The 27,268-nt window shown below is 40.3% G+C and overlaps 1 protein-coding gene across 2 annotated transcripts in view; it reads right to left on the bottom strand.

The window, feature by feature from the left end:
* LOC124771313 (sister chromatid cohesion protein DCC1-like) overlaps window positions 1-26,816 on the bottom strand; it is a 118,425-nt gene extending 91,609 nt beyond the window's left edge. Inside the window, exons 1-2 of one of the 2 annotated variants that reach the window (XM_047249319.1) lie at window positions 26,756-26,816; window positions 26,491-26,667 (exon numbers count right to left, since the gene is read on the bottom strand). In XM_047249319.1, the coding sequence (XP_047105275.1) occupies window positions 26,491-26,667; window positions 26,756-26,772 (194 nt within the window). In that variant the 5' untranslated portion in view covers window positions 26,773-26,816. Of the gene's footprint in view, window positions 1-24,191; window positions 24,381-26,490; window positions 26,668-26,755 lie in introns of those variants that run through there. The other variant, XM_047249320.1, reaches the window with a different exon arrangement.
* Between the last annotated feature and the right edge of the window lie 452 nt (window positions 26,817-27,268).

Genomic DNA, 27,268 nt, shown 5'->3' with positions numbered 1-27,268 from the left:
GATAGAAAATACCCTTATCAAATGCAGTTAAGTTATGTTAAGAGCATTACAAGGATATTAGCAAATTTCCCAGACTAAACAGTTATCAACGATACAAGAAAACTAAGTCCATTTTGTAAGTGTTCCGCTACTCTCTGCTTTTTCACTGGTTGAAGGCCATCCCCACCGCAAATACATCTTTCTTACACATTACACATGATTTGATTCAGTATGACCACTTTCCAGATGAAATTAATATATTACAACAATATTTAGATAATTAAATGTTATAAATATTCAGTCTCACTCAGATACTTCACAATAATTACAAATTAAGGTTTGTGCACAGTGCTTTTGCGCAAGTGCGCTCACATTAAATGACAATTCTCTCTCACTATTGTTTAAACAATTATTTATGCTTTCTTGACAGAAGCGTCTTTTCATTTTCTTTTCAGTTGTAGTGTCCGCTAACACATGCAATTGACTTCTTTTAAATTAGCACACTTTTTGCAATCATTATTTAAATGAAGATACTGGCAGAACCGTAAACTGTTCATTAAATAAATACACAAATATGACAAAACGTGAAGTATACATGCTGTGTTCATTTGCTGTGTAAATGTGGAGAATACTATGTTCTGACAAACGTTTTCATAGTGAAAAAGATGTAAAAGACATCATAAATCAATAAATAAAACAAATACAGATATGCAGATTTCAGCAATTATAGCTATAGTGCAATGCTATCATCTGAGATATTGTTTGTTGAAATCAAAAAAAAAGCAATTAAAAGTTGTTACTTCAAAGGTTCACTGTGTATAGCTTGTTCACTGTGAAATATCAACTTCTACATTTTTAAACTTACTGAGATATTGCTATGTCACTGGATGAGCCTCAATTTCTGAGATCGCATCTGAATTCAGATTCGCTTTAATATGTAACTGTGCTTTACTGTCAAAGTTCAAAGAACTTTAAGTCAGCAATCTTTAAGACTGTCTGACACTCCCCCATTTCTTGGAGGATTGTCTGTTCTAAGTGACCTTCCATTGCCAAAATTCCCTGTACTGGCATTAACCTACATCCGGTCCTTTGCTTATGCACCTGGCTCAACTGGAGAGCGGCCGTGGTGGCCCCACACAGCTTCACAAACAAATTCACTTTACCTTGTACCAATTCTAGGCAGCCACTTAGCTCAGCTAGTTACACATAATGTTACAACATGAGCAATGTTTTCTAAAACTGAGCTGATTCGTGGACATAAGTTTTTCGATCTCTAGGAAATTTATTACATTCAAACTCAAATAGCTCTAGGATTTTGCAGCAAATTGATGTTCAGGATATTTGTCTGTAACTTTGCAGATCCATTCTTTTACCCTTCTTATATACAAGGGTCATCTGGACTGGAGAGAAGGAAACATAGTAGGTGAATATGGATTGGGGGACAGAAATGAAAGAGGAAGCCGCCTGGTAGAATTTTGCACAGAGCACAACATAATCATAACTAACACTTGGTTTAAGAATCATGAAAGAAGGTTGTATACATGGAAGAACCCTGGAGATACTAAAAGGTATCAGATAGATTATATAATGGTAAGACAGAGATTTAGGAACCAGGTTTTAAATTGTAAGACATTTCCAGGGGCAGATGTGGACTCTGACCACAATCTATTGGTTATGACCTGTAGATTAAAACTGAAGAAACTGCAAAAAGGTGGGAATTTAAGGAGATGGGACCTGGATAAACTAAAAGAACCAGAGGTTGTACAGAGATTCAGGGAGAGCATAAGGGAGCAATTGACAGGAATGGGGGAAATAAATACAGTAGAAGAAGAATGGGTAGCTTTGAGGGATGACGTAGTGAAGGCAGCAGAGGATCAAGTAGGTAAAAAGACGAGGGCTAGTAGAAATCCTTGGGTAACAGAAGAAATATTGAATTTAATTGATGAAAGGAGAAAATATAAAAATGCAGTAAGTGAAACAGGCAAAAAGGAATACAAACGTCTCAAAAATGAGATCGACAGGAAGTGCAAAATGGCTAACAGGGATGGCTAGAGGACAAATGTAAGGATGTAGAGGCTTGTCTCACTAGGGGTAAGATAGATACTGCCTACAGGAAAATTAAAGAGACCTTTGGAGATAAGAGAACGACTTGTATGAATATCAAGAGCTCGGATGGAAACCCAGTTCTAGGCAAAGAAGGGAAAGCAGAAAGGTGGAAGGAGTATATAGAGGGTCTATACAAGGGCGATGTACTTGAGGACAATATTATGGAAATGGAAGAGGATGTAGATGAAGATGAAATGGGAGATACGATACTGCGTGAAGAGTTTGACAGAGCACTGAAAGACCTGAGTCGAAACAAAGCCCCCGGAGTAGACAATATTCCATTGGAACTACTGACGGCCGTGGGAGAGCCAGTCCTGACAAAACTCTACCAGCTGGTGAGCAAGATGTATGAAACAGGCGAAATACCCTCAGACTTCAAGAAGAATATAATAATTCCAATCCCAAAGAAAGCAGGTGTTGACAGATGTGAAAATTACCGAACTATCAGCTTAATAAGTCACAGCTGCAAAATGCTAACATGAATTCTTCACAGACGAATGGAAAAACTAGTAGAAGCCAACCTCGGGGAAGATCAGTTTGGATTCCGTAGAAACACTGGAACACGTGAGGCAATACTGACCTTACGACTTATCTTAGAAGAAAGATTAAGGAAAGGCAAACCTACATTTCTAGCATTTGTAGACTTAGAGAAAGCTTTTGACACTGTTGACTGGAATACTCTCTTTCAAATTCTAAAGGTGGCAGGGGTAAAATACAGGGAGCGAAAGGCTATTTACAATTTGTACAGAAACCAGATGGCAGTTATAAGAGTCGAGGGACATGAAAGGGAAGCAGTGGTTGGGAAGGGAGTAAGACAGGGTTGTAGCCTCTCCCCGATGTTGTTCAATCTGTATATTGAGCAAGCAGTAAAGGAAACAAAAGAAAAATTCGGAGTAGGTATTAAAATTCATGGAGAAGAAATAAAAACTTTGAGGTTCGCCGATGACATTGTAATTCTGTCAGAGACAGCAAAGGACTTGGAAGAGCAGTTGAATGGAATGGACAGTGTCTTGAAAGGAGGATATAAGATGAACGTCAACAAAAGCAAAACAAGGATAATGGAATGTAGTCTAATTAAGTCGGGTGATGCTGAGGGAATTAGATTAGGAAATGAGGCACTTAAAGTAGTTAAGGAGTTTTGCTATTTGGGGAGCAAAATAACTGATGATGGTCGAAGTAGAGAGGATATAAAATGTAGGCTGGCAATGGCAAGGAAAGCGTTTCTGAAGAAGAGAAATTTGTTAACATCGAGTATTGATTTAAGTGTCAGGAAGTCATTTCTGAAAGTATTCGTATGGAGTGTAGCCATGTATGGAAGTGAAACATGGACGATAAATAGTTTGGACAAGAAGAGAATAGAAGCTTTCGAAATGTGGTGCTACAGAAGAACGCTGAAGATTAGATGGGTAGATCACATAACTAATGAGGAAGTATTGAATAGGATTGGGGAGAAGAGAAGTTTGTGGCACAACTTGACCAGAAGAAGGGATCGGTTGGTAGGACATGTTCTGAGGCATCAAGGGATCACCAATTTAGTATTGGAGGGCAGCGTGGAGGGTAAAAATCGTAGAGGGAGACCAAGAGATGAATACACTAAGCAGATTCAGAAGGATGTAGGATGCAGTAGGTACTGGGAGATGAAAAAGCTTGCACAGGATAGAGTAGCATGGAGAGCTGCATCAAACCAGTCTCAGGACTGAAGACAACAACAACAACATCTGGACTTCTTTCCAGTTGCTTGGGACTTCATGCTGGGTGAGAGATTCATGACAAATGCAAGCTAACTAGGGCGCCAATGCAGTACAGTACTCTTTGTAGAGCCAAACTGGGATTCCATCCAGACCTGGCAAAGTATTTGTTTCCAACTCTTTCAGTTGTTTCTCTACACCAGGGATGCTTATTGCTATATCATCTACACAGGACTCTGCGAGATGATAAAATGATGGTATGTTTGTATGATTCTCCTGGGTGAACGATTTCTTAAATATGGAATTTAAAACTTTGGCTTTTGCTTTACTATCTTCAACTGCCAAACCAGACAGGTCAACAGGTGACTGGATGGAAGTCTTAGATCCACTTAGCAATTTTACAGAGGACCAGAACTTTCCCATGTTCTTGGCCTGATCTTTTCCTAAGGTATAAAAGTGGTAGTTGCTGTGTGCTTTCCACATGTATCTTTTCACAGGCACACAAATCTTCACTAACTTTGTCTGTTGTCATTTGCATATTCTCTTTAGAACCGAGAGTGTGACTGCCTTTACTTCCTCAGCATTTTCCAAATTTTGTTGCTAAACCACAATGGGTCTTTCCTGTCCTTAATCCACTTACTAGGCATATACTTGTCCAGAGCGTGATTTATAAGCTGTTTAAATTTTGCCCATAGTTCCTGTACGTCCATCATAGTGGAACTAAATGACTGCAATTCATTGTCTAAGTGAGATGTTAGCATCTGCTTATCTGCTCTTTCTAGCAGAAACACTCTCCTAACCTTCTTGTCTCTCTCTCTCTCTCTCTCTCTCTCTCTCTCTCTCTCTCTCTCTCTCTCTCTCACCATAGTTGCTATAATGACGTCATGATCACTAATCCCTGTTTCTATACAGACATTGTTGATAAGCTCTGGCCTATTTGTAGCTACAAGATCAAAGACATTCCCACTGCATGTGGGCCGCCAAACCAGCTGCTCAAGACAGTTTTCAGGAAAATGTGTTCAAAAGTACTTCAAAAGATTGTCTATCTGCACTCCCTGCAATGAATACATTACTCTCTTGATTGAATGATTGATTGATTAACGAGGGGGGGTTTATGGAACTAAACGGTGATGTCGTCAGTCCCATGATTCCAAAGTTACTTGTGGAAGAGAGAGGGACCACTAAACGTGAACGGATCCAGTCAGAGGAGTCAAACTATACCCAATGAATTTAAAACGCAGAGTAGAAGGCATAAAAGGGTGGACTAAATCTAAAAACTGGAAAAAACGGAGGTGTAAAAGGACAGTCTCTCCTTGGGGGAGTGGTCAGGGGTCCCAGACAAAAAAAATATGAAGAGAGGACCTAACCACAACCACCCTGCCCCTGCTCCAGAAGTAAAGTTAATCCTTATATCTGAAAATAAAACCCACTTCCATGGAGGTAAACTGAGGACCAGTTCAACCATCCGTGAACTATCCAAGAGGAGCAGAAGTAGTAGTGCCAAACCACAGTAGTCTCCTTGAAAGGGGGGAGTTTATTACTGAGAGCGGGTAGTTTATTACTGAGAGCAGTAGCACACCAGATGTCATTCCACTTTTGGACAAAGAGAGATTTGGCGTAGACCTGCTCCGCAGCTGGAATCATGAAAGGGAACTGGGGAGGGGGGAGAGAAAGATAACTGAGCAGACGGCACAGCCAAGGGTAAAGAGAAGGTGATGGACAGCAGACACCATCCCAACAATAAATGGTGTTCTAAGCTAGTAGGAGACGTGAAAGCACATCCTGCCTTGTCTATCGTCTTAGAACCATCACTGAAGAAGACAGTAGCACCCTGGAACTCTCCAAGGATGGAATGTACACGACCCCGGAAGACCATAGGGGCAACAGAAACCTTAGGACCCTGGAATAGGCCGGTCCTAATCTGTGGTTTAGGCACCATGCAAGTGGGGAAGGGGGAGGGGGGGGATACATGGGGCACATTCCAGTGAGTGGAGATGGAGATCCTGACTAAGTGAAGTGAGACACTTTCCAACTGGCAATGCCAACTGTGTGTAGTTATAATGAGGGAGACATCCATCATTTCCAAAGAGGACAGGGTACACGGGATGCTCATAGAATCAGCGAATGGAGATTGCGTAAGAAACCAGAAGTTGGCTCCATAATATTTGTATAGGGGGAATCCCCACTTCCGGCGAGGAGACTGTCAAGGGACTAGTGCGGAAGGCACCAACAGCCAGACAAACCCTACAATGGGTCAAGTATTTTCAGAGTGAAAGGAGCCACTGAGCCACAAACCTGACTACTGTAATCTAGTGTGGAAAAGACCAGAGCACAGTAAAGATGGAGAAGAGTAAATAGTCTGCACCCCAAGATGTGTGAGGGAGGAGGCAGAGAGCATTAAGCTTCCGCACACATGTAGTGTTCAGGTGGTGAATATGGGGCAGCCACATCAGCTTTTATCAAAAATAAGGCCCAAGAAACAGGACTGTGCTACAACATAAAGAAGCTGTTCATCTAAATAAAGTTCTGGATCGTGGTGTACTGTGGATTGATGACAAAAATGCACAACTCGTGTTTTGGAGGGAAAGAACTGGAAGCCATGGGAGACAGCCCATGCAGAGGCCATTGGATGGCACCTTGGAGCCAGTGCTCAGCAGATGCTACCCAGTGGGAGCTGCACCAGATGCAAAAATCTGTCAACATACAACACCGAAGTAAGGCCCAACAGAGGTGACAAGCCAATTGATCAGGATGAGGAAGAGTGTGACACTTAACACAGAGTACTGTGGGATACTATTCTCCTGAATCCGAGGAGTGCTGAGTTAAGTGCCAACTTGAACCCAGAAGAGCCACTGGGATAAAAACATGTGGATAAAAATTGGAAGGGGGCCGTGAAAGCCCCAGTCATGAATAGTAACTAAAATGTGATGGTGCCAGGCCATGTTGTATGGCTTATGTAGATCAATGAAGACCATAACAAGGTGCTGGCAGTTAGTAAAAGGTTGTCAGGTTGATGTTTCCAATTTGAGTAAATGGTCAGTTGGAGATCGTCCTTCACGGAAGTCACACTGATACTGGGACAAAAGGCCCTGAGATTCGAGTACCCAACATAATTGGAAAATAACCATCCCCTCGAGCTGTTCACAAAGTACATTCATCAGGCTAATTGGGAAGTAGCAGTTGAGAGACGTTGGGTTCTTCCCCTATACTGTCTCGCCACTGTGAGGTGAAAACACCCAGGAGCCAAATGAACTTCCTGACTAGATGTTGCCTCTCTGTAACGTCCAAGTATTGGACCATCTGGTTGAGTCATTTGAAGATTTAAGCGCCTACAAGAATTCCCATTCAGTGACGGGTTCATTGCATGGTTCAACTTGGTGAGGGATGAAACAGAGGGTGTCTGTTTAACGCGGTGTTTCTGCCAGAGAAAGGTAGCAGGATAGGAAGAGAACACTAATGCTGTCACAAAGCATGTTGCGAGGTGTTCTGCAAGGACCAATAGATCAGTACACAGAGCACCTCGGAGAATAAGACCCTGGTCAGTTGACTGGTGCTGATGGCCCAGAAGGCTACGAAGCTTGGGCCAAACCTGCAATGAAGAGGCATATGACGCTAGGGAAGAAACATAGTGTTCCCAGCATTCCTTTTCACTCTGCTTAATAAGGTGGTGAGCCTTAGCATGGAGACACTTGAAAGTGAGAGAGTTGGTCTGTGAAGAGTGTTGTTTAAATCGCTGCAGCGCCTGTCGGCAGTCCTTGACAGCGATTGCTATGACCTTGGTCCACCACAGTACTAGTCGATGACGAGGGGGACCTGTGGATTGGAGACAGCAGTGCCAGCAGCATGAAGAATAATGGCAGAGACATTCTGCACGACCGCATCAACGCAGTTCGAGAGAGAGGTGTCAAAGTGCACAGCAGATGTATATAAAGGCTAATTGGTCCTGCCCCTGCCCTGCAGGTGCCGAAGAAGGGGAGCACTTCTTCAGCCGGGGTGGGGTAGTGGCTCCTGGAGGGGAGGGCGTGTGGCAACTGCTCGGGAGGGGGATGGTGCTGGGGTAAGGAAGAGGTAGGAGGGGAAAGCATGTTACAGAGGCACAAGCTAAAGAAAGTGACACTGGATGGAGTCTGTCACATTTCTGGCAAGCCTCAGCATAAGATAGGTGATCTAGGGACTTGCACTTTTGGATCTTCTTTTCTCTCTTATAAGCTGGGCAATCTGGTGAGTGAGGAGAGAGGCGATCATGACAATCGACACACATAGGTGGCGGAACACAGGGGCTTCACTCATGAAGTCTGTGTCCATAGCCACCACACAGAGGGTCTGTCGTACAGCAGGAAGATATATTCCCGAAATGTAAGCACCGATAGCATCTCATGGGTGGTGGGACGAAGGGCTTCACTTCACATCTGTAGCACGAAACCCTGACCTTCTCTAGGAGACTGTCTCCCTCAAAAGCCAGAGTGAAGGTGCTGGTATCGGTGCAGTTGTTTACAACCTTTCTGTACACATCAAACAAAATTAATGCTGTGTTGTTCCAGATTAGTTCAGAGTTCCTTATCAGTCTGCAGGATGAGATCACCCCTGAAAAATCACTCTCTGGACAATATTCAGAGACTGATGAGGGGTAACAGACACTGAGACATTGCCAAGACACTCACAAGCACGAAGAACTGCAGATTGGGCAGTAGAAGAGGCCTTGATCAACAGGGAGCCTGACCGCATCTTACTGAGAGACTCCACTTCACTTCACCAAACTTGTCCTCAATATTCTCCACAAAAAATAATAGCTTTGTGACTGTGTCCCCATCCATCCTAGTACAGACAAGGTAGCGGAGAAAGTGTTTCACCCCCTGCTGGATCATTCAAAGCAGCATTCAATGATCCTTTACCATTTGAAGAGACGAGTGTTTGAGAACGGTCAGATTTTTGCAGCTTGATACACATCATGCACCAAGCATCTGCCTTGATACCATCCACTCGTTAGTGGAAGTTCCGATGCTCAGGAAGACAAGCAACCAGTCCTTGGCATATATGGAGAGAACAGCTCAGGTATCAGCAGTGTGATCCCAGTGTTGTCAGGAGGTTCAGCCACATGGGTACATAACAGCTCCACCACACAGACTAGCTACATATGCTGGTGACCTAGCAGAATGGAGGGTGGCTACCGTGGGAAAGGAAGGGGCAGAGAGGAATCTACGCCTTAGATGCTAGGGAGGGAGTTCTTCCCCAAATGGCTCACACTAAAACCAGAAAATTTATAAGCGGAGGTCAAATCCCAAGTGGGAACCTAAATGCCAAACAGGATAAAAGAGAAGAGGCAGAAGGAACAAAACTGAATGCAATACAGGGAAATAGGTGGATAGCCAGGTTGACATAAATCCGAACACCGAGAGAGGGGAAGGAGGGGACAGCTGGAAGGAGTGATGATAGGGAGGGAGCAGTACAGTGGAGGAAATGCAGTCAGGGAAGGAAGAACGGGCTTTAATAGTTTTGGGCCCATTGTGCCCCATCACGAACTCGTGAAAGAACCATGAGTCTCCTGGGGGATTGCTGTGTTAGTCTACGCTCACACCTAAAGCTCTAGATGTCAGACACTCAGATCGGTACCAAACACTGTGTGTCAATAGAGCACCAAGCAAAACACCGATTTAGATCATGCTGTGTGCTGTCATCCAGTAGAAGATGTGTAAATGGTAATTAAAAGTAACACCAGAACTACGGAGTACAGGCAAAACCATACCTGTGAGATCTCCTCTGGTAGGTGAATTGGTAGAGCACCAGATCGTTGTACTGAAAGTCACAAGTTTGAAACTCACTGATGGCAATATTTTTAACAGATTACGCATTAAATGGTATATGAGAGAACATTTTCCTGCCATGTAAAAGGACGTTTCAGAATTTGTAGCAGTGTTCTTTTGGCAGTCTGTTTTTGCTTCATTAGTTGAAAGCAGATAAACTGTAGTGTACATTTGTATACACGAGACCACACCTATCTATACAAATGTACTTTATAGGTTTGCTACTTTCAACTAACAAAGTGAAAGCAGACTCCCAAAAGAACATTGCTACAAAGTCCTAAATGTCCTTTTAAATGGCAGAAAAATGTCCTCCCATATAACAATTTCATACATAACCTGTTAAAATAAATAAATAAATAAATTACCATCAGTGGGTTTCAAACTCGGGACCTTTAGCATAACAATCTGATGCTCTATCAACTCACCTACCAGACATCTTCATCTTCACATTCAGAGTTCACAGATGTCGTTTGCCTATACACCATAGTTCTGGTGTTACTTTTAATTAACGTTTACGCATCTTATACTGGCCGACAGCACACAGCACAAACTAAATCGGTGTTTTGGTTCATACTCTTTTGACACACAATGTTTGGTACCTGTCTGAGTGTCTGACAACTGGAGGTTTGGGTGTCAATAGGTTAAGGTCACCTCCAACTAGTATTGCATGATCTGGGTATATACATGCTACTGATAACAGGTTTTCTTTGAATGACTAGAACTGTCACAGAAGAATCGTGTGGCCAATAAAAACATCTAACAATTAACTCAGTTTCAATAGACCTGTTATATGCAACCCAATAACTTCACCGTCATATCAATTTCAACTTCAACAGAGACAATATTTTTGTCAACTGCACTGAAGACTCCCCCTCTTCTGGAGTCTGATCTGTCCTTCTGATAAATATACCAAGACTCACTAAACATCTCAAAGCTTTCTATTTCAGGTTTTAGCCAGCTCTCGATCCTAAAAATAATCTGAGCATGAGAACTTTCCTGGAGGGCAGTAAATTTGGATACTTTGTCACAAATACTTCACCAATTTGCTGGTAAAATTTTGACAGTCTAAGTGTCTTTACTCTGAATGCGGTCTGATGCCCCTGTCTGCATATCGACTGGCAAGTATTCATTACAGTACCTCAAACTACTTCCCAGCCTCTTTTTTTATTTTATTTTTTTCAAACAAAGAAAAGATAAAAAAAACATGCACTTAACATAGCTGATGTAGGCTCGGTTGCAGGTAGAGCAAGCAGATGGCGGGGTTCAGTTCATTGGTAGAATACTGAAAAATTACAAGTCTATAAAAAAGAATGTTTACAGTACACACAAGGCCCATCCTAGAATATTTCTCAGTTTTATGTAACAGAGACTGCTGAATGTGTACAAAGAAGGACAGCGTAAATGGTCACAGTTTTGTCTGACCCACTGAAGGGTGCCACAGAAGTGTTGAAAATGTCAACTGCCACACACCTGACAAAATACGCCAACCATCGTGTGAGTACTCACAAAATTTCAAGAACCAGTATTAAGTGAAGAATCTAGGAATATACTACAACCCTGTGTGTGCTGCTGCTCCTGTACAGACTGCAAAGACAAGATTAGATTAATTAGAGAATCCACAAAACGCATTTAGGAAATTGCTTTCCTGCACTGCATACAAGAATGTAACAGAGAGACAACCTAATATGTGAAATATCTTCTGTCATACACTTGTCAGTGGTTTCAAGATTATGGATGCAGAGGAAGAGCAAATTTTCTAATTTGCCTCATAGAATATGATAATTTGTACATATTAGTAATGCTTCCCTTTTCCATCTCTTTTCACAGATAGTGTGCTGCTCACCATGTTGTTTAGCACTCTAAGATACCAATAATCACCACCACCACCACCACCACCGCCACCGCCACCACCACCACCATCACAATTACTAGCAAGCTCATCCCCACATGAAACCCCATATTCCCCTTTAAGGGTTTGAGAGTTATGATGTATATGTATGTTTTCACTGTAGCTGACATTCTGATACAATTATCATGTTAATTTGGCATTGACACGACTGAGTTCATTGCCTCATAGCTTAAACGGGACAGGTTGTATCACACAGATAAATTTACCCCACATTACTTTCATAACACTATACTATCCCATTTGCACAACTTGTATGCACCCTCTTGTTCTTATCCACTGTTTCGTCATTGATAATAACATTATCATAAGGAAACTCACCTGAGAGAGAACTATAATACACACCAAGCACTGTATGACCCAATCTCTTTCTTGCCTACTGCACAATCCTCACTTCCAAGCTCTCAGTTCCAGACACAGTCTGCTGAAATACACCAATAAGTCAAAACATTATGACCACTGCCCACTGCGACACTGGATGACGCCTGGTGGCACTGCAGGACATGGTGCGGCAACACAAGCATGTAAGCACAGCAGACACGGGTGGGGGATCACCCTAGCGAAAATATTGGCTGCAAATGGGGAAAATTCAGAGATATAAGTGAGTCTGACAAAGAGCAGATTATTATTAAGCAGAGCCTGTAAATGAGTATCTCAAAAACGGCGAAGCTGCTTAAATGTTCACATGTTACTGTCGTGAGCATCTACGGAAAGATGTGTGAGGACAGTAAAACTACCATTAGGCTCTAAATGGCTGGACATCCATGACTCTTCACAGTATGTGGTGTTTGGAAGTTTTTCTGCTCTGTAAAATAGGCTAGATGGTGATGTGTGATAGCTCTGCTGAAAAAGCATTATGCCAGCACATGCAAAAGTGTTTTGGAGCTCGCTGTTCATCATATGCTGTTGAACGTGGTGGTCCACAGCAGACCACCCCTGTGTGTTCACATGTTGACCAAACGGCATATCAATTAGACTTGCAATGGCACAGAACCATTGGGATTCAACTGTAGATCAGTGGAAACGTATCAGCTCTTCTCGTGAATCACATTTTTGCTACAGTATGTCGATGGTCGTCTCCACAACCGCCATCATCAAGGTGAACAGCAGCTCGAAACGTTCAGCGCAACATGGTAGGCTGCTGGGAGCACTATTATGCAATGGGAGACATTCTCTTGTGCTTCCATGGGATCTGTGGCAGTAATTGAAGAGTCACTAACAGCTGCAAACCACCTGCCTCCCTTCATGCTTGATGTCTTCCCTGACGGCAATGTCATCTTTAACACTAGGAGGACCAGCGCTAGCAAAACTACCTGGAAGGATCGGTACCAGTCAGTTTCACCAATGAAGTTTATTTTTCTTTCTTTTTAGTTTAACTTGTTTAATTAATTCAGTTTGGTGTCTTTAAATGTTGCTAGTGTATTTTGATCACACCACTAATGTGTTATGCTGAAATTTTTCTACAGAACGCGTAATTAATTAAAGAAAAAAAAAGAATGAGAGTAAAGAATACAGCTTAAATACAATATTCACTGAAACTAAACTATATTACTAAACTTACAAATCCAAATAAACGTATCATTATAAAATAGCATTTTTTTCTCTCTATGACTTGTTTTCAATTAAAACCCCCAAACAGGTCATAAACACACATTTATTAGGAAATACAGAGAAAGACTGTCATAAACTGTGGAAAAACACTTCCAAGGCATGGATCACATGTGAATTTCTTGCAGTGCACGCACAGATGTTTAGTTTTGTTTGAACTTCTGCATCCTCCTAGCTGGCAGGTCTTTCACACTGGTTGTTGTTGTGGTCTTCAGTCCTGAGACTGGTTTGATGCAGCTCTGCATGCTACTCTATCCTGTGCAAGCCTCTTCATCTCCAAATAACTACTGCAACCTACACCTTCTGAATCTGCTTAGTTAATTCATACCTTTGTCTCCCTCTACGATTTTTACCCTCCATGCTTCCCTACAGTACTAAATTGGTGATCCCTCTATGCCTCAGTATGTGTACTAACAACTGATCCCTTCTTCTAGTCATTTTGTGCCACAAATTCCTCTTCCCCCAAGTCTATTCAGTACCTCCTCAGAAGTTACGTGATCTAGCCGCCTAATCTTCAGCATTCTTCTGTAGGTCCACATTTTGAAAGCTTCTATTCTGTTCATGTCTACACTGTTTATCGTCCATGTTTCACCTCCATACATGGCTACACTCCCTACAAATAGTTTCAGAAAAGACTTCCGAACACTTATTTCCATACTCAATGTTAACAAATTTCTCTTCTTCAGAAACGCTTTTCTTGCCATAACCAGTTTATATTGTATATCCTCTCTACTTTGAGCATAATCAGTTATTTTGGTCCCCAAATAGCAAAACTCATTTACTATTTTTAGTGTCTCATTTCCTAATCTAATTACCTCAGCATCAGGTGATTTTAATTTGACTACATACCATTGCCTCATTTTGATTTATTTAATGTTCATCTTATATCCTCCTTTCAACACACTGTCCATTCCGTTTCGCTGCTCTTCAAGGTCCTTTGCTGTCTCTGACAGAATAACAATGTCGACGGTAAATTTGAAAGTTTTTATTTCTTCTCCATGGATTTCAACTCCTACTCTAAATTTTACTTTTGTTTCCTTTACTACTTGCTCAATAAAAAGATTGAATAACATCAGGGATAGATACAATCCTGTTTCACTCCCTTCTCAAGCACTGCTTCCCTTTCATGACCCCCCCCCCCCCCCCACCACCACCACCCAACTTTTTAAAAGTGCCATCTAGTTTCTGTACATATTGTAAATAGCCTTTTGCCCCCTGTATTTTACACATCACACCTTCATAATTGGAAAGAGAGTATTCCAGTCAACATTGTCAAAAGCTTTCTCAAGTCTACAAATGCCAGAAATGTAAGTTTGCCTTTCCTTAACCTGTCTTCTAAGGTAAGTTGTAGGGTCAGTATTGCCTCGTGTGTTCCAACATTTCTAAGTAATCCAAACTGATCTTCCCCAAGTCAGCTTCTACCAGCTTTTCCATTTGTTTGCAACCATGACTTATTAAATTGATAGTTCGATAATTTTCACACTTGTCAATGCCTGGTGTCTTTGGAATTGCAATTTTTATATTCTTCTTGAAGTCTGAAAGTATTCCGCCTGTCTCATACATCTTGCTCACCAGATGGAAGAGCTTTGTCATGGCTGGCTCTCCGCACTGGCACCTTACTTATTTCAGTAGTCACAGTGAATGTATGAACAGGCCCTTTCCTTGGTTATACAAAGAAAGAGAAGAGTTCTGCCTATCTAGACAGAAGCATTCGCAAAGTAATTTTTTCTCCTGTTGCCTTTCCGTAAAGGATCTGTGCGCTGATTCCAACGAGGACGAGCACGTAGAAAAACTGTGCCTAGGCCATGTATGGCAGCTATGCTGGACAGTGTACAGATGAGACATCTGGTCCAGAATATTAGTTCCATATTTATGGAATTGCAGAAGCTAATCTGACTGAAAACACTGACGCACCATAATAACAAAGGGCGCTAAACTTCCACACAGCACAACACATTGCCACAGCACAGCAATTAAAGTATGTCCACTGTTCCACTAAATAAAGTAAAACAATAAAAACAGGGAACAAGATCACAACGATGAAGTAAAGTATACTAAGCAGATGTAAAAATCCATTATTAAACCTTTTACAGACATGAATCCTAAAAAACATCACAATGGTCAAAATGACCAACTGCCATATTTTAAGCGAACATTTTGGTAATCCGTACAACTTTTGTAATGGATATTTGTCTTTTAACGAAATTATAAACCACCAAATTACATTAAAAGCCAAGAAATACAAGCCCCGTAAATTAAAACTCTTGGTATTTATTAATTATTAAACAACACTAACCGTCAGATTGACCTGTAATGTCCTCCTAGTGTTGAGCAACATAATGTCCATGTCTCGGAGCCAGAACCACGCTACAGTGGTTTGTGGAGCATCATAGTAGGCCCTAAACTCACGTTGATGTCTTGGTGACAAAATTTGCCTGATGTAAATCCTATGGAACCCACCTGGTTTGCTACCGGTTGCCATCATGCAAGTCAGTGGCCCATTATTTACACAAATTACATGATATGTGCATAGACATCGAAGGCTACATCCATCCACAATCCTACCAACTGCCTGTTGGATTCCTCATATGCAGAATCAATGACATATTTTGTTCCAATGACAGACAAGCAAGCTATTAAGCAGATGATCACGATGTTTTGGCTTATCAATGACTATCCATTGTTACATTCCCTTTTTTCATTTCCTCTTATTGTGAATCCTGGGAGATTTTTCTGCCTAGACCAGTAACAATGATTTGATCCAACCCTTTCTCATTTTCCAGGTTGAAGGAGATCCTGGTTATAAAATCTAGAGTTTGTAAAATATTTTGCTTGTTGTGTGTGTTGTTAACAATCAATTGACCACACATCTTAAAGGATACCACGCTGTTGTTCTGCCATGAGAGGTACCATCAGGAAACATCATGAGCACCTCTGCTGCTTGCCAGTGGCCACAACTCAGAGCCCTAATAAATAATGCTGGCCCGCCAGATACCAGCAGTTCATCTCACTCCATGGATTCTAGCACAATTACACTTATGGACGGATTATCAAAGACAACTTGGCTATTCTCTAGACTCCCAATGAGGTGGATACTTGGATTTATTGTGCATTTCCACAGTGGACTCTGACAGTGGACCAGACATTAATCATTGGCTGATATTACAAGTCCAGTCAGTATGAGGTAAGTGATTATCAGATACAACTGTGAATGTGTGAATTACTTCAGTCAAGATGTAATTGGGTCATTCCATGTCAATTCAACCAATTTGAGAAAATGTTCCATCTGATAGTCTCAGATTTGGCTGAAATTTAGCACACCAATGCTGCCAAGTGTGGAACACTCATGTACAAAATTTTAAGTTCCCCTGCCAATTAGTTCCAGAATTATGACTTGTGAAAGAAGGTGGCGTGACCCGGAAATTGCAACCTGCATGTGGCAATCTATCTTCAGACCCAACTTCAGGTCTTAATAACTTTGGAACTATTCCAAACAGTCCAGTGAAATTTTTACAACCCAGTAACATCCACTTAGAGAACACACTCTATGAATCAAAACACCAACAACATATATCTGAAGGAAAATAAAAAAATTCCAAAATGCGATTAAAAATATGTAATACGTTAAGAGGTACATATTTTAGGTGCCCTCTATGCCAAATATAATTCACTCAAAATGGGTATAAATTTTTTGTGGTAAGCTTAATGTGGCCTAAACACACACAGAACTCATCTTGCCCATATCAGTCACAAAAACTGAGTTACATGCACACGAAAATACAAAAATTTAAAAAATTACCCGAAAAACATGGATTTTCGAAGTGTGGTAGCACAAAAGGGACAAGTGATATCCAAGCCAAATTTCTAACATTGCATAAGTAGACCATAATATAATATGTGGTAAAATTTCAACTTGTTATTGCAAAGCATTTGTGAACTATAAAAGTTGACAGAGATGTATTTGGTTACGTTTCTTTTAACACGATTTAGCAAGTAATAGTGATGATGCAGACAGCTTGTTTCAAATAAAGCTGCAGCAATTGTTGGGAACCATTAAGCAACAGAAAGTTACACAATGGTAGTTTTCAGGGACAGGATGAGTCATTGTGAGGCAGGAACAACAAAGGAAACAAGGAACAATTACGGATCACTCATGTTTTTAAGATTCTAGTTCAGACTGGGCAGTACTGTTGTGGAAAGTCAGTATGGAGGCAGAAGAGTGTACTAGTGGTGCTTTTGTTCAAACAAGTTGCAGTATTGGTAGAGCAAAAGCATTTGAATGTCATAAAACAACATATGGAACAAAATGTGGCATTCGCTTTGTACTGTATGCTCTGGATGAATCGGACCAAGATTTGTTGCTGTGGAGATCCGGGATACACCCTGTGGGCACAAGAAATACAGTTACAGGAAACTTTGTGTTTGTTATCATCATATGAAAGTGTTTCTGGATAAGTATTCTTTCCTACAAAAAAGTTGATTTGATCCATTTCGGATTCATAAGAAGACAGTGAAGTGTAGCCACAGAGAAATTGATATAAAATCAGTATTGAAAGTGAATCAGTGCATGGGACTTAACATGAAACCAGGACAAAAGTTATGTTCCAGGTGTGTTAAACTGCTAAAAAATGAATATTCTGATAATTTACATGACAGTGATGAAGAATATCAGCCACCTACAACCACAGCAAATGAGCAGTTAAATACTTCAGTGACTGCTCTTGGTTTGTCTCCCATGAAGAGACATAAAGTTGGGAAAAGAGACAGGCCCAGCTATGGTAGAAGAAAACTACAAGAAGCTCAAATGGAATTAAAACACAAAATAGCTGACACACTAAAGGTGGAAGAGGAAGAACTATCTGCTCCAAAGGAACAGAAATCATGCCAGAAATGCTCTCATTTGGACAAAATCGTGCATGATTTGAAAGAAAAATGTGCCATATCCACATGCCAGAAAAAAATTGCTATTCTTACCCTTGCACTTTCCAGCTGGTCTATTGACTACACTGCAAAGGGATTCAATGTTTCTACATATATGGTAAAGCAAGCTAGGAAAATAAAAGCAACCCAAGGAGTGCTTCCTCAGGGTAAGCAATTGAGTTCAGTATTAAAGGTGCTAGTGTCAGAGTTTCATGAAAATAATGACTACAGCCGAATAATGCCTGGGAAAAAAAAGACTATGTAACGATGAAAATGGGAATGTACATGTACAGATGCAAAAAAGACTGTTGCTCTGCAACATATCAGAACTATATGTAGAATTAAAGGAAAAGTATCCCAATACCAAAGTAGGTTTATCATGTTTTTTCAATCTTCGGCCAAAATGGGTTGTGCCTGTAAGTGCAAGGGGCACACACAATGTTTGTGTATGAGAGACCCATCAAAATGCTAAGCTGATGTTCGCTGCTATAAATGATTTTGGTCTGGATTATAAAGGTGCAATGAAGCTGCTAGTGTGTGACATCGGTTCCTACCAGTGAATGATACACAGGTGTGAAAAGTGTCCTGGTAAGACAAATCTTGCAGAACACATGAATAACAAATTGTATGGTGAACTTCTTATGGATGACGATGAACTTGTTTCTTATAAACAATGGACACACACGGATCGCACAAGTCTTGAAACAAAGCAAAGTACAGTGGAAGATTTGTTGAAATGTGTTGCCGAAAAATGGACAAACTGACCACACATGGCTTCACAGCAACAGCACAATCGGCTTATCTCCAGTTTTGTAAGGATAATTTGAAACAAGATGAAATTATAGTAATACTAGACTTTTCTGAAAACTATCCATTTATAGTTCAACATGCCATCCAAGTATAGCATTGGGACAACAGTCAAGCAACTCTCCAGCCATTTGCGATTTACTATAGAGGTGAATCAGGTGATGTGTGTGTCATGAACCTCTGCGTTTTTAGTGACTGTTTAATTCATGATGCCATTGCAGTTCATGCCTCCATTCGCACTGTCACGGCATATGTTAAAAAACAAGCTGCCTCACATACATTTTGCGAAATACTTCAGTGATGGGGCAGCTAGTCAGTACAAAAACTGTAAAAAATCTCAAAAATTTATGCAAGCATTACCATTGCTAAAAGCAGACTAGAACACGTTAAAACTGTTGCAGGCACAAGGAACCATCATCACTCGTCTCCAGCGGACTCTGACAATGTGCAGATGAGCAGACTGTCCGGTTTTAACTATAGCTTCATGCACAACATGTGTCTTCACAGTGTGTCTGACTCAGGATTCAGAAGCAAAAGCAGCAACAAACAACCAGGTTGCTATGTTATTGCTGTTTATAATGACAAATGGTACTTAGGATGTGATGCAGAGTGCTGTGAAGAAGGTGACGTATTTGTGAACTTCATGGCACCAGCAGGACCAGCAAGATCATTTCATTGGCCACATTTGGCAGACAGGTGTTGGATTCCTTTTTAACATATTCTTATGACAGTTCCAGTTCCTACCACAGTGTCAGGAAGACAGTACAATTTGCCTCTCAATGTACAGAGTACAGTAGCTAAAGTGTGGGAGAACTTCTGTTCCAAGCACAATTGACTAGTTTTTAGCAGTTAAAGTGTAGTAAACATTAATGATAGGTTGTGTTAATCTGTCTATATGTTGTTGCTTAGTGGGAGAGGATAAGAAGAGGCAGAACAGTTTACGATACGTTTTTACAAAATTGTGTTGTGGAACAATGGCCACATCACCAAATACATCTGTCAACTTCCATTGTACACAAATGTCTTGCAATAACATGCTGAAATTTTGAGATATATATCATTATGGTCTACTTATGCAGTGCGTGAAATTTGGCTTGGATACCACTTCTCCCTTTTGTGCTACCACATTTTGAAAATCCATGCTTTTCACGTAATTTTTTAAATTTTTGTATTTTCGTGTGCATGTAACTCAGTTTTTGTGACTGATATGGGCAAGATGAGTTCTGTGTGTGTTTAGGCCCCATTAAGCTTACCACAAAAAATTTGTACCCTTTTTCAGTGAATTATATTTGGCAAAGAGGGCACCTACAATATGTACCTTTTAACGTATTACATTTTTTAATCACATTTTGGAATTTATCATTTTCCCTCAGAAATATTTTGTTTGTGTTTTGATTCATGGAGTGTGTTTTCTAAATGGATGTTACTGGGTTGTTAAAAATTCCACTGGACTGTTTGGAATAGTTACAAAGTTATTAAGACCTGAAGTTGGGTCTGAAGATAGATTGCCAGATGCGGGTTGCAATTTCCGTGTCACGCCACCTTCTTTCAGAGAAGTCATAATTCTGGAACTAACTGGCAGGGGAAACTAATACTTTGTACACGAGTGTTCCACACGTGGTAGAATTAGTGTTGAATTTCAGACAAATCTGAGACTATGAGCTGGAGCCCCTGGTTGAACTGACATGGAATGACCCAATTGCGTAACTAGAAAACTGGCTGCATGGTCATTCAAAAGCCACAATGCAACTTATAAGTTTCTTGCTTTCAGAACACATTACCATGGATCCACACTATATCTCAAGAAGTACGAGGAACGTTACCAGCAACAAATCACACTCTTGCAAAAACAGCATCAGGAGCAGTTTAACACTTTACTAGCATTCCTGCAACAGCAACAGCTAATAGAAGTGGTCCCCCCAAGTTTGTCCATCCCCTCAACAGTACCATTACCATCAATCACATTCTTTCTGGCATATAAATGGAATGGGAAAGTTATGAAAAACACCTATGTCAGCACTCACAAGCTCAAAACTTTCTTTTGCTTGATTGGTCTGCCTTAGAAATCCATCAGCTCTTATGGCAGCTGTCTTTGCTCACTGATCTGGTAGCTCTAACTTATGATGACATTTGTGATCTCTTGCATGCTAAAACGCATGTTTTGGCTTCCTACTTGCATTTCCATTATTGCCACAAGAAAGCAAATTAATCCTATCATGTGTGATTGTCAGAAGTCCTATGCAGAGTCTTTCATTCAAGATGCGGTTGTCGCATTCGCTCTTGAACCACAAACTTTCTTACTCCTTCTTAGCAGAAGTCCTCCACATTATTTCTGCTTCGTTACAGCACACACTGCCAGCTTGCAGTTACAAGAGGGTCTTCATGCTCGTAAAGTTGCTGGCATTCAAATGCCATCACAAGACACGAGTCCCCAGCCACAACTGTTTTCTCCCTTTACAGCCAACAAGCTCGACCCACTGTCTGGGGACATCCTCTACAGGAACTAAGTAACCATCATCATAGTTACAGACACTGAGATGTATATCCAATTTATCAGATTGTTTCCAGGCCCATCACAAATCACAATGCACGTACCACATCTAAAGGTGTCTGTGTTGTGGAAAACACTGTCAGATTGCAGAAGTTTGGAAAAGTGAACCACAAGGTCATAATTCCTGTACACCAATGGACATCCACACAATTACAGCAGCAGTGCATCTAGATCAGACATCTCCACGCATCTTTCTGCAGCTTGAAATAAAGAAGCAGCACATGCATTTCGAGACTGATACATATGCTGCTGTGTCCCTCACTAATCTCGAGACATATAAGAGGCTCAGTTGCCTAATATTACAGAAGTCACCTCATAAGTTCATTGCGTATAACAAACAAACCATAATCACTGCAAAAAGAGTCATAGCAAAACATCCAACACTCTCTGGACCCAATAGTTGTCAAGAATTCAGTAGCTGCAAATATCTTTCAGCTAGACACTCAGTCTGGCACCTGCCTCACTCGCAGTTAATTTTGTGTTGTCATTCCACTTGAAACTGCTTTTGTGAGTCTACTCATAGATATTTTATGGAAGCAACTACTTCTAACGATTGTTCTAAAAACATGTAACTGTACAATAATGGGTCTTTCGGTGTTTGTAGACGTGATACATTACATTTGTTTATGTTAGGAGTCAATCGCCAATCCCTCACCAGGCACCAATCCTCTGCAGGTCTCCCTGCATTTTGCTACAACCTTCTAGAACTCAGATTTCTCTGTATACAACAGCATCATCTACAAAAAAGCCTCTTAGAACTTCTGACATTATTTACTACAACATTTATATATACAGTGAAATGTAATAGTCCTACTACATTCTGCTTGGGGCACACCTGAAGGTACTTTTATGCCTGAAGATTTTTCTCCATTGAGAATGCTATGTTGTGTTCTGTTTGCTAGAAGCTCTTCAGTCCAATCACACAGATGGTCTGATATTCGGTACACTCGTATTTTTTTTCCATTAGGCAGCAGTGCTTTAACTGTATCAAATGCCTTCCAGAAGTCAAGGAACACAACATCTACCTGGGCACTAGTATCTAATGCTTTCTGGGTTTCATGTAAGAATAGAGTAAGCTCGGTTTCACCCGACTGTTGTTTTTGGACCCTATGTTGACTCCTACAGAGGAGATTTCAAAGTCATAAATAATAAAGTATTTGTATGGAATGTAGCCATGTATGGAAGTGAAATGTGGACGATAAATAGTTTAGAAAAAAAGAAGAGAATAGAGGCTTTCGAAATGTGGTGCTACAGAAGAATGCTCAAGATTAGATGGGTAGATCACATAACTAATGAGGTATTGAATAGAATTGAAGAGAAATTTGTGGCACAACTTGACTAGAAGAAGGGATCGGTTGGTAGGGCATATTCTGAGGCATCAAAGGATCACCAATTTAATATTGGAGGGCAGCGTGGAGGGTAAAAATCATAGAGGGAGACCAAGAGATGAATACACTAAACAGATTCAAAAGGATGTAGGTTGCAGTAGGTACTGGGAGATGAAGCTCATACAGGATAGAGTAGCATGCAGAACTGCATCAAACCAGTCTCTGGACTGAAGACCACAACAACAACAACAACAACAACAAAACAAAGTCAGAGATATAGGCCCTCAGTTTTGTGCATCTGTTCGGTGTTTTGTGAATCTGTTCAGTGACCCTTCTTGAAAACAGAAATGACCTGCATCTTTCCCCAATTGTTAGGACTGCTTTGCTCCTCCAGAGAACTATGGTACAGCACTGTGAGAAGAGAAGCAACTTCTTTTGCATTCTCTATAGAGAATCACATTGCTATCCCATCAGGTCCGGCGGTCTTTCCTCCGTTCAGCAATTTTAGTTGCTTTTCTGACCCATGGTAATTTATCTTAATATGTATCACTTTGTCATTTCTGTAATGATTTAAAGGAGAAACTACAGTGCAACTTCCTCTGTGAAACAGTTTTGGAAAAACACATTTAGTGTTTTGACCGTTTCTGTGTCATCCTCCATTTCAATGTAATTATGGTCACAGAGTACCTGGACAGATAACTTTGATTGGTTTACTGATTTAACATGAAACCAAAACTTCCTAGAATTTTATATCAGTCAGTAGCAATAATTTTACTTTGAAATTCGTTGAATTCTGGGTCCATGGCTCTCCTTACCCTAATTTAGGCTTTGTTTAGTTTATCTTTGTCTGTGAAGCTTTCTTTGTGTTTAAATTTGCAATGAGGCTCTCTTTAGTGAACGTCTCGTATAAAAATTACTTTGAGCAGAAAGTTAGAGAACTAATGTCTTACACCTCCCAGCAACAAACAGACCTGAACTTTTCCAGTGAGTTAACACAGAGGAAGGCATCAGTGATCATAAGTCTGTGATAGCATTAATGACTACGGGTGTTGTGGAAGTGCTGTTGAGAAAGGTGGAAAATAATTTTGATTAGCAAGAGTGACAGAATACGCATTTACAAAGTACCTCAGTAACCAACATCAAAAACTCTGTGCTGATGGGATGAATTCGTGGAGCACTTTCGGATAAAATTCAAAATCATCATTTAATATACCTTAAACAATTACGTTTCAAGCAAGTGCTAGTAGGATGGGAAAAACTCACTGCCATTTAATAGCCTTATTGGAAAGTTGCTATGGAAACAAAGAGAGCACCCGATTTAAGAGAAGCCGAAACCTTGCTGACAAACAAAATCTAAAAGAAGCGACAATGAGTGCAACAAGAGAATCATTCAATGACATTAAAAGTAAAATTTTGGCAATAGATCTGATTACATCCTTAATAAATTTTGGTTTTATGTAAAATCAGTAAGCAGATTGATATCATTTATTCACTCACCTGGCGACCATACCTGAATTTGGTCTTCTGGGTATGTTTCACAACAGAAGATCTTAGTGTGGTCCCTCCTCTCAGCCATCACACAAATGCCAAAATGGCAGATATCAAGATAGGTGATCATGGAACAATGCAACTACAGTCACTTAGTACTTGAAAGGCATCTGGATCAGATGAGGTACCCAAAAGATTCTATAACAGATTATGTGAAAGAAATTACTCCCTTAATAGCAGCAGTCTGTTGTAGGTTGGGGAGCAACAGAAGGTATCTAGCAACTGAAGAAAGTGCAAGTCATTCCAGTTTTCAAGAAGGATCACAGGGTAGATGCACATAATTACAGACCTGTATCACTGACACCAATCTGTTCTAAATTATGGAACATGTTTTAAGTTCATGTATTATGATGCTTTTGTACTGTAAAAATATCAATTGTAAAAATCAACAGGGATTCCAGAGACAGAGGTCTTATGAAATACATCAGTCTGTTCACCTTTGGGAATCAGGGTATTGTATGTATTGGCACTCAGGGTGATGCAATGTTCCTTGACTTCAGGAAGGCACATTTGAAACAATTCTACAATGTCATTTAGTAAGAAAAATATGTGCTTCTGAGTACCAAACCAGATTTGTGACTGGATTGCAGACTTCCTTTCAGAAAGGACTCAACAGAATGGAATTCATGGGTGTTCAGTTGATTTCCGAAATACCTTAAAGTGGAATGACCACATAAAACAAACAGTCACAAAAACAGACGTCAAACTGAGATTCATAAGAAGAATCTTAGAGAAATGTAAGTAATTCATGAAAGATGTGGCTTACCAAACACTTGTCTCCCGATTCTTGATTATTTCTCATTAGTCTGGGACCCTTACCAGATTGGATTAATAGCAGAGACAGACAAGACCCAACAAATAGCAGCATGTTTTGTCACGGTATTGCTCAGTCAGTGTGAGATTGATATGAAGATACTCAACAAACTCCAGTGGCAGAAGCTACAAGAGAGGCGTTGTTCATCACAGAGAGGTTTGCTATTGAGATTGTGAGAGAGCATCTTCAGTAAAGAGTCAGATAACATACTGCTTCCTCCCACCTACAACTCAAAACATGACCACAACAAGAGAATTCAAGAAATTAGAGCTAAAACAGGATTTACTGACTATTGTTCTTCCCATATGCCATTCACAAGTGGAACGGGAAAGGTATGATTGGATAGTGGTACCAGAAATATCCTCCGCCACATAGCATCATGTGCTTTGCAAAGTATAGTTACATGTTAGGCATATTAACAATTTCTAAAAGATACTTTACCTCGCATGTAATAAGACCACAAAATTGACATGCTTCACATCTACTACACATAAACTGTTACTGCTCGCTTTGTTGCTGAATAAATACTTATTTTAGCTACATGTCTCAACCATAGTGTTACAAAACGGTGCTTCGTAAGTCCTGAGTATTTATTTATTGCTTACAACTAACCTAACACTTTTAAATTTTCTTGCAGATTTTCAAATACATTCGTTCAGTGGTTTGTAAAGCATGTTTGAAAATGTATACGTATTCGACAAGCCGACCACCGTCACAGGATTACGCTGTTTCATTTTAGTTACCAATTGTTTTAACTGACAAATTTACATACAGTTCAACATAAGGCCATTTTGACGTGGTTAAGGAAAAATGTATCAACACAAATATGTACTTATAATCAGGTTTAGCCCGCTACTTACGTAATATAGTGTATGCCGCATTTCACGCACACCGGATTTGGTTCAAAGTATCTCTCACTGTGTGAACGACAGCAACATTGCGTGTTTAAGTATCCTGCCTATTCTCACTTCTTGTTACCTTACGGGATGGTGTACATTCAATTTTTTTTAAAAAATTGCGGACGCGAATAGTTTGAATATCTTGTAAATTAGATACACACACAGCTCCCAGGAAGCTCGTTACTGGTCTCTGGATCCTTGCAAGCATTATCTAGTGATACTTAATGCTTCAATGTGCTGATAATAAAACTCAGTATTAACTGTACTGAAATTTGTACAACTACAATCACAAACACAATAATTGATTTCGTGATGACACTGCCTCCTTGCATAACGTTTTTGATGGAATCTACATACTACGATTAGTGACGAATAAAAATCAAGGGTCTACAAAATGGCTATTCACTAACTTTAAAAAGTCTTTATCGCGACGAACATCACCCCAAGCCATGACATATACCATGTCAGTCACATCTAAATAACGTTCAACACGAATCGTTAACACAGTCATGACAGCAAAGTCATTTGGTCTCACCTGTCACCTTCTTCTAGAGTATTTAGTAATTTCGTGTCCAACTGAAACAATCTATAGTTTTCCACTGCCTCGCTGCGGGAAGCGAAGTTCAGAATCTGTGTTACAGGAAGCAACTCACTTTCTTCCAACTTCGCATGATGTATCACCGTCCTAATTTCATCTACTGTCCTCTCGTACCTGGAAGAATATAGTGTAAGGACTATTTGTCACACACATTAAACAATGGAACAAAAAACTGATGATCTGTAAATAAATACTCTAATACCTGGCAGTTTCAGCCATAACACAAACACACGTAAACACTGCACTTTACACTTCGCGCCAAATATTGTCAAAGCAACAAAGTCGCGCAGATATAAAACCTCAAACGATAGAGGCTCCAAACATTGGAAACTTGCAAATGCATCACCTCTCCAAGCATCGTGACAAACAACTCACCTGAGAAACACAATACACTCACACTGGAATGCCAGCTGGCTTAACAGTATTGTATTTATTGGCCTTAAGCGTACACCATATAGTGTGCACGTACACAGAAGATGACATCGATCGCACTTTTTAATGCTAAATGGTGGATAATAAATAAATAAAAAGAACCTTACAAAAAATATACAGGTACTGACAGAGAATTGCTGTTATAATAATAGTTACCTAGTTACATGTTCCATGTATCATTTTGCATGATAGATCGTAATAATATGGAACGAGTCATTATACATTCAAATTACAAATTAATTTGTGCATATAGTTACATTCTGAACATTTCAAAGTTTTTTTC

Source organism: Schistocerca piceifrons, unplaced genomic scaffold (genome assembly GCF_021461385.2).
Source record: "Schistocerca piceifrons isolate TAMUIC-IGC-003096 unplaced genomic scaffold, iqSchPice1.1 HiC_scaffold_936, whole genome shotgun sequence".
Taxonomy (NCBI): domain Eukaryota; kingdom Metazoa; phylum Arthropoda; class Insecta; order Orthoptera; family Acrididae; genus Schistocerca; species Schistocerca piceifrons.
This window is presented reverse-complemented; position numbering and strand designations above follow the sequence as displayed.